At 45.3% G+C, this 9,117-nt stretch overlaps 1 protein-coding gene across 1 annotated transcript in view; it reads left to right on the forward strand.

Annotated features, from left to right (window-relative positions):
- The first annotated feature begins 4,856 nt into the window (after positions 1-4,856).
- The window catches only part of LOC135369472 (cytochrome P450 4V2-like), a 21,918-nt gene continuing 17,657 nt past the window's right edge, over positions 4,857-9,117 (forward strand). The window contains exons 1-5 of the mRNA XM_064603056.1: positions 4,857-5,248; positions 6,908-7,038; positions 7,472-7,557; positions 8,543-8,733; positions 8,812-8,881. Coding sequence (XP_064459126.1) covers positions 4,993-5,248; positions 6,908-7,038; positions 7,472-7,557; positions 8,543-8,733; positions 8,812-8,881 — 734 coding nt within the window. The 5' untranslated portion in view covers positions 4,857-4,992. The remainder of the gene's footprint in view (positions 5,249-6,907; positions 7,039-7,471; positions 7,558-8,542; positions 8,734-8,811; positions 8,882-9,117) is intronic.

A 9,117-nucleotide genomic window follows, 5' to 3' on the forward strand; every position in this document is an offset into this window, starting at 1 on the left:
GCACGGCGCTCTTTGCGCGATACGTGAAGGGCGTCGGATACGTCACGCGTCATGTGTCACGCGCCCATCTTTTTGAATTTCCCGCCACTTGTTAGTTCATATAGCGACCGTAACGACGATGAGGAGATTAAGCCCCGAGCGATAACCCTATCATTCGTGGCGGTGGTTGGCGCAGAGCATGCTATGCGGTGAAGTTCAGTTTTTAGAGACTTGAGTGCGGCTAACAACGGCGAGCTACCTCGACACCCCCTCAGTTTTTTGAGTGTGCTGTCTCCCCAATAAATAAATAAATAAATAAATGAAAGAGAGTATCCCAGGAGCAACTTAACAAGATAGCAGAAGTTAAACAAGAAAATTTAAGTGAAGATACTAAATGCTGGCTTTTAAAAATATTTGTAAGATACCAAGTTACTCCAAGTTACTCCCAACGAGAAAAGTATCGAAAAGCACCGAAAGCGCAGGGCAGAGAGGCAACGTTCCCGGCATGGCTACGTATCCGACTTCTTTTGGTTTACGCACAGTGTTATGCGTATGGAATGAGACTTTGTCGCCGTACTTGACGGGAATGCGCAGTTGGTGGCGACTTTGACACAGTGTTGCCTGGACTTTTCAATTTTAATTTTCTAAAAATAATATGAGCGCAATTGGGCCGAAAATTGTGACGCGAGACTGTGAGAGCAACTGAGGTCTCGGCCTACAGAATAAATAGATTTTCTGAGATTGCAGCTCCACTACCTTAGATACCTGTAAGATAGAGTAACTTGAGTAGAGCGTTTAAGTTATGTACATGTCTGCTGCCAATGCATCAATATCCCTTATACGTCCACTGCTCTCAGCAGGCAGTGAAGTGCAGGGAAGCGCCCCTGCAAACCACAGGTGTCGATCCACATTGCGTCCTGACAGTCGGACTTTATTTGTTCGGATACGCACTTAATATCTTGTGGAGGATCGAACGCACGCACAGTGAACACTCGTTACAGCGAAGTCAGCGAGACGAGGAAAGGAATTCGATATACGCGGAAATTCGATAAAAGTGGAGTTGCCAAACAAACAGCGATAGTGGCGTCTGAAGCGCGCGGAAACAGAGCTGGAGCCTGACAAAAAGTATTCAAGCAAGCAGACAAACTTTGGTGGTGAGCATCTTGGCAGCCATTTCATTTATATGGAAAACAAAGACAGACACAGAGAGAGATATATATATACACGTAAGCAGTGTCTGTCGTATGGGCTTGCGCCCATAATCGGGTTCCAAAACGCATACATTTCGGTCGCGACAGCCTGCGACTTCGAATAAAGCGCTAATTCAAAACACAGAGAAAAAGGGAATTCGTTATGACGAGTGCTTACTGCGTCAAGGACACTGCAGTGCATGCTATCGATCAAAGTGTGTGACGCATCATAAAATAAGTCCAGAATGTGACCAAACTGGGATATTTGGTGCATAATGGACAATATTTCAACTCGACGCCCGAATAATTGAGTGGCTTACTTGACACGTAACTGGGTTTCTTTTGTAAAATTTCGATAGATACTAGCCGCACAAATCTTTGGGACACACCCTGCATTGAAAACGGAAGTGGGAAAAAGAAGGAAAAAAAGGATGTAGAGATGTATGCTCCATACACAAATTATTACATTATTCAATGGCATTCACTGTTGCAACGTTCTTCCTCTACAGAAGAAGTTGTTTGTGCTGTAGTCGATATTCTCGTTTTCGTTACAACTCGGAAGCCACGAAAGCGGACCAATGTTGCCGAATTGGTACAAGTAAATTTTATATTTGGATATGTGCTTTCGATAATGAAGGTTCGTAGTGAGGGCAATGAAGAAGAATGTGCTCCAGATCCTCAAGAGCACCACAGTGGCAGCAGTTGGGAGAATCAATTTGTCTCAAGCGGTAACGCCACTGAGTTTGATTGGGCGAGTCTCTTCGTCAGCTGGACTCTCGCCCTTTCTCCCTACCGAAATTGCTTGGTCCCTGGCCCAATCCAGCCCAGCAACGCTCTGCGCTCAAAGGTCTTCTGACATTTCTGGACCCCATCGGACTTCGATCGTTATTGTAAAGGGGCACGTTATTTTATTCCCCCCATTCCACCAAGCACTGGGGTAGAGTATCGCCTGTTGCGATGAAACTCCCCACTCTCCAAGGCCGAAAATAAAGTTGTTGTTGTTCGATAATGAACATCACTAAATCCGCTTCTGGTTTGGAAGAAAATTATAACAAAACCCTCAAAGAGTTGTTCGAAAAGTATTTACCGGTGTTCAATGCGGGCGGGAAATCTTCGCTCGAGAGACCTCAAGAAGACACGAGAGTCAAACTTGGAGTCACTTTATTTCTCCTCGCGCTTACCTACACTCCCTTGGTGAGCTACTACTATAGAACTGCTATGCTTACTACTTTAATTAATTAATTAGTTACCACACACAGACAACGACAACGACAGGCAAATTAATGATGATTAATGGGGAATTTCGCCACGTGAGGTGCGGCCCACTTCCCCAGCACAATGTGCAGGATGAGATGTGTCCTGATGATGAGGTGATGAAGGACGCTGAATAGTGGTCGATAGTCAGGAAGGTCAGTGAGACATCAACAGAACACTAAGAAAAAACACAACACACAAACACACACACAGGTACACAAGCACAACATAGGGTAAAGAGGAGACCGGTGTCCCGGAGAAAAATCTGGAAGTTGTCAAGAGCTCTGTGATGGTTGATCTGGAAAAGACGAGACAAGAGGTTTACTTGTCCAAAGTATTCTGTGTTGTGCTGCTCGTTTCTCTGTTGTGAGAATTTTCTTTTCACCAAGCTCAGGGATATGCTGCCGTCGTCAAGTATGTCCCAACTCGCTTGCATATTGCTTTTATGTCCAGATTACTAGTAGAGTTCTACTTTCCTGCAAACTCGAGTCCAGGAATTACGTATACCCCTCTCCGTTTAACTAGATTCATACATGCACATAATGATCCTCATTATTCACACACAAGGGATATGGGAAGTAACGAATAAACAAACAGTATAATAATTAACAAATATATTTACAAGTACTATAGTCGGTTCAACCCAAGAACGACACGCCTAAGCCACGCCCGACGCTTGTTCCTATTGGCTGCAATACCGCTGCATCAGTCTACGTTGCAACAAGTAGTGCGCCGGGAAAGAAACTATGCTAGAAACTATGGGAGCTCTATATAGGCGACACCTGGTGAAGCTGCAGTACAATTTGTCCGGCGGAGTAACTTTGTTAGGGTTGACGCACTACATTTCGTGCCGTTCTTAGATTGAAAACGAAATTAGATGTGGATGCTGCTGCAGAAACACTGCCTTCTTGAGGACAAAATGATTTTAACGCGCACGTGATACTTTCCTTTAACGACTGCAAGAAACCTACGTACCTCCTGCCGGTGATTAAGTATACGACTGAATTTCAATGTTTCCTGGTCACTCCTCTACACACTTGAACATGGATTTTCCCTTACTTATTTTCGGCTGCGGCTGAATGTGGTACGAACTCCACTCCTCCTGTTTAAAATGACCGAACTTCTCCGTCGCCTCTTTCTCCCACGTGTCATTTACGTATAGCAGCTGACGTGCAACACATACTCCTTGCCTGCCACCGATACGAAGGTCACCCGGTCAGTCTTCGGTGCCTCATCTAGGCTACCGAGAGCTTTCCCTGGTGGTGCTACTTGGCCCTATACTGAGCACGCTGAGGTCACGTCTGCGCTGACACGATTCCTTCGGGAATCTAAACTCTTGGGAACCCTCTGACACCCTCTATATGACTGGCTGCACAACGATTTCTGAAGGAGCTGTCTTTTTTTGTATGACTTTTTGGGAATAGCAAGCCACATCATGGCTAACCTTTCCCTTCTTTTCTTTTTATCAGCATTAAACATATCCCTGCCCCCCTCCCTTTATTTTTACGCATCAACTTTTTCTTTGCTTCATCTCATTTGTACTTCATCTCAAGTCGCGGCATTTTTGTGCAATTTAACTGTTCGATTGCAGTTTAATAGGGATATGACAATGGCATGTCACTGCTGGTGCAGTGCATTTTTTTTTGTGTGGGTGTATCACACAAACTGAACGCCCCTGCTTTCATTTTGGCATCACACGGATCCATTTGCTAGCAGCTAACAATCCATGAATGCAGTGTACAAGCTCCGGATCTTTTGTGGATATTTTGTGGACCTTCTCTACATAATGAATTTGTACACATCACCCCCTCTTCCCGGATATAGCGAAACACAAATTTTTGGAATCCTCCCAAGCGTTCAGTATTAGGAAGGAAGAAACTGAGAACATGGGAACTTTAACAGATTATTATTCCTATTTTTGTTTTTATTATTTTTTTACCCGTGCACGTCAAGGCTCCTTTTCGAACCAAGAGATTCGACCAAGCGATCAGCAACGCGCGGACTACCACAGTCACCTCGACACTATTCACGAATGTCGCATCCACCTCAATCGAGGACCTTTCTAATGATTCGCGCGTGCTGATGACAAAAGACGGAACAACACGTCTTTTTTTCCCGTGTCGATCTTCAACAGCGCAAGGACACAAAAGGGCCGTCACCGTCAGACGAACATCGATATAACCACGTATACCGCACGAATTCCTTGAAAAAGACAGGCCGCGAAAGAGGACCGCATAACCTTCACGCCATTCATATAGTATTTGTGACAGCGGCCTTCGTGTCCCGTGTTCCGATAAACGGGCATGCAGAGGTAGCTGTGGAATTAGTTCCACACTGCGTTCCGGTTGATTGAAAATGGCCGCGTCTAGACAATCGAAAAGGCCTACCTCACCTTCGGCGTTTCCCTCCACGCATATTGTAAACACACTTCCATATCCGACGATCCTCCTTTGTTACACGATGCCTCAAAATAACGATCTGTTTATTCGCCACTTTCTACTTTTCTGCACTGCTGTTGTCGCCATAGACGCTCACACCTTCTGTCAAGTTTGAAGAGGCACGGCCAGATATGTTTCCCTGCATGGTCCAGGCGCAGCTTTTTCGCCAATCGCAGGGCATGCTCGCCTGGATTCGTCTGTGCCCAGTCCTGTACATCTGCGCCGTGGTGCTGTGTCTCTGTTGCGCCAAGTATGTGTTCCCGTGGATGAGGTCTCTGTGGATTTTGAGGACTGCTCCTAAGCCGCCCCAGAAATGGGCATTTTCGATTATGTTCGAAATGTGGGAACGCATGTCCCGAATGGATCCGAGTTTGAAAGTGACTGCAAGTGAGTGGACAACATATTTCATGCACAGCTCTTTTCACGCGTGTCTCTTTGAGTGTGCAGACCTTCATGTATTCTTCTTCGATCAGCCTGCATTGTATAGGGTATGCCTATGTGTGTATGCTCCGTCTTTTTTAATGCTGTGTTAGCGCCGCGAAGCAACTGTGGCTATGAGCTGCGTACAGACGTGGACGGAGTGAGAGATGACAGCAGGAAGGAGTAGGGGATAGTGGGGGTTAGTACGCGTCCTGGGCTGACTTCAAGGGGAACACTTGTGTTGTGTAGTCAGCACGGCCGGTGCGGGGATTCAAACCCGCGTCACCTCCCAGTCTCGGCGTGTGGAAAGCGGTCATGCTAACCACTACGCCACGGGAGCTGCGTGTGTATGTTATGTGCGTGTTATGCGTCGCTCCTGATCATAGTTGGATCATGATCATGATCATATATTGGAGAAGGGCCCTTTGATAACGCGGCCTGCCCCCGGGTGGGCCGTGCCTTTGAACGCGCGGCCTATAAAACGGCCATCTGAGCATTATCCTTTACGGGGCTGTTTCCGGGAAGATTTTTTTTCTCTAAAAGTCATAGCTGTTTCGCGACGTACTGCTTATTACTATATTTGCCGTTTTAAATAAATTACTTGTCATATAGGACGATGAAATGAATTCGAATTGGCAAAAAAGGAAATAATAGAAAGCAGAAATTGAGTGCGACACCCGACGAATACTGCCACTTCCGGACTGAACACCCCACCCCTCCCACCCTACCACCCCAACACTGCCCTTTCATCATACATACGACTCCTGGAAACTTAATTGCGAGTGCAACGAACCGCGATGGCGAAAAGTAAGACACCACGGAAAGCCGAACAAGGAATAACACCTTGTGCAAACGAGTATAATCCACCGTCCAAACGATCAAGATGAACTCTGCATTTTGTGCAGTTGCACGTGCAGTGCCTGTATGTGCACAGTGCCCTCCACCGTTACACACGCTGAACAATTTGTAGAGTCAGCCCTCACAGCTATAAACTGTCCACCATACGGGATGTTCACTCCTCTTCATTTGAACATCGTACCACCACCACCACCCTCACAACCATGCCGGACGGTGCAGGAGCGCCTGAATAGGTCGCGGTATGCCGGAAGGCATATGGAGTTTCAATGCGATAGATCAATCTTCTGCAGCACGAATGAGCGACGGACTCCGTAGCCTTCTACGTGTGTCCTCTGTCAGCGACCTCAACGGGTTCTTGAGATGCCACTTAGAATATTTCAGCAGCTATTTGATAGACGTTAGGAGGTGCGCTATATCCAACATTTGATCGGCAGCTTCGTTACTGGCCAGGAATCCACTAAATGATCATCTCACGGAACACGTCTGTAGATTTCTTATATTCATTCAGAAAGTATACGTACTATTGGCGCCGTACATCCACCTCGCAAAAACGATGTTATAGCTTGAAGACTGACTTCAATGGACGAGAGTAGATATAACACAGACAAATATGAGGCAGTATATGAAGTCCAAGAGACCAGGTAGACGTTCCATTTCACAGCGGAACTTTAATTAAATCCGATACTTTTAGCGTTACAACGTATTCGTTTATGTGATGTGAAATCGGAAAAGGCAATGCGTTTCTTTTTTTTATCTTTTTGTTTTTAGAGAATTATCATATTTCAGGAATTTTCAATTACCTGGAAAGCAAGTTTGACGAGATCATCGATCACGATTTCACTGTCGTCTACTTCGGTTTACAACCCTTTCTGCTCGGTACGACACCTGATACAGTCGAGGTAAGTTTGCGAATAGGAACAGAGTAGACTTCGTTTCTTGTCTCAGTCGATAGGGATCACGTGAGACTGCTGTTTATGGACGGGAATGTTCACTATGACATGGTTGCCAGAGACCCCTTTGCCCGTTCTTAGGCACCAATAAAGCCTTATTATTGTTGTCATTATTATTATTATAAACAAGGCGAGAGGAAAGTTATTTAAAAGTGTTAAATGACAACAGCAATAGCAGTTTCGCTTGTGCGTGAATGTATTATTCACTAACGCAGATCAACGAACAAAGAGCAAATCCAAAACTAGCCTTGTATTATTTTGTGTTCTCATTGTTGAAATAATTCCTCGTTAATACTAACAACGAAAGAAAACAAAACGTACGTGGTAAACGTGGCTATTGAGTAAAGCAACGACTTTTTTTAACTCGAGTGTCTCTGCGCAGGCTATACTTACGAATTCCCAGAACCTCAACAAGCCGTTCCTGTATAACATGCTGAAGCCGTGGGTCGGAACAGGTATATTAACAAGGTGAGATTCTCCCTCATTTATGGACACTGAAAGTACGGCATGGGAAACTGGTATTTTGGCTTCCCTTAGTCAATTTACCTGACAGGTTGACATGCTTAGACGCCATCACCACTATCAATTTCGTCACCGGCATTATCTCGTAGAGTTTGATTGGCGTGGGCATTCCATGTATTAGTTGCAGTAATCTAGCCAGCATGGAAACTACATAAGTGCAATCAATACTGTGGTAGAACAGATTAGATCTATTCGTGATGGTCTAACACATTATTAGGGCTTGCATTCACTGATCGTGTTTCCAAACTTGTTCACGTGAGATTAGACACATGAAACTACGTAAATTATGCTTGTCTGAGCTAAGCGCTGCCTTTCGCCCGTTGAAATCAATCGGCATCCGCGAGCAGGCACTCTCTCACACCAGTGATAAATGTATCCGGCCCTGATACGAAAGTAATTTTAACTAAGCTGATGACGTCGGCAATTCAGTTCTATGTTATCCTTCCTTTAAAATGTTGGCGTGAAGAAAATGTTGAACAGGCAGGTTACAGAACTGTGGCCGACGGACTAGCTTCCCCTAGTGGCGGATGAAAGGAACTCGTACCGTTCCTTTGATACGCCGCCAGGGGAAGCCATTCTGCCTACTAAACATTTTCTCCGCACTGACACGTTAAAAGAAGGATAATATTTTTCCACGTTCCGACTAGCCTATAGAGTAACCCCCTATTGCTTCACAGGGAAAGTACGCAACAAGGAAACCATGATTATTTTGCTCGAACCCCCCCCCCCCCTCTCCTTGACTTTCTTCTTTTTTCAATCACAGTGTGGCGTCACAGCTATTACGAATGACAGCGAGTGTGCGTGACACCCTGTAAAGCGTCATTGTAGGTGGTGTCTCACAATTTTGCTTATTGCTAGTTTGTGTGTAAGCTCTTCGATGTCGTACCGGTAGAGTGCTCTTCAAGGAGAACACGAGCATTACTCACCGCAGTGACAAAGAGCTGTGGAGGACAAAGCGAAAAGCCATCACGCCAGCATTCCACTTCAAAATCCTGGACGACTACGTTCCCGTCATGAACAGAAGGGCGTTGCAGCTGGTGCAGAGACTGCGGGCGCAAGACTTGGGAGAATACATCGACGCCCTTCCTGTGATACGAAAGGCAGCCTTCGGAATCCTATTCGGTAGTGCATAGCTATGAATCAATAATTTTGTACTTCGTTACCTTCAGGTCGTCTGAAAATGTTCTTACTCTTGTTCAGAAACTGTACTTGGAGTGGAAATTGAAGAGGATGAGGTGGAGAGAAAGGGTCTACTGGAAGTCAACGATGAGTACGTAGACCATACTCAAACCTCTCAAAACATCAGCAACAAACCGGTAAAAAAAAGAGAGAGAGAGAGAAAGAGAAGGGGTCTTTGTCAATTGCGGAGGTCCGCGTAGTCTTGGGCGTAGAATTTACTTTGGTGAACCCCGTAACGTAGTTTAGCTAGCTAATTTTCTTGTATTGAGTACACTAGTTCATTTTTCTTTAAATTAAATTACCGCAATTAATCCAGATACAATAAAG

This window comes from Ornithodoros turicata, chromosome 9, assembly GCF_037126465.1.
Source record: "Ornithodoros turicata isolate Travis chromosome 9, ASM3712646v1, whole genome shotgun sequence".
NCBI classification, from domain to species: Eukaryota; Metazoa; Arthropoda; class Arachnida; order Ixodida; family Argasidae; genus Ornithodoros; species Ornithodoros turicata.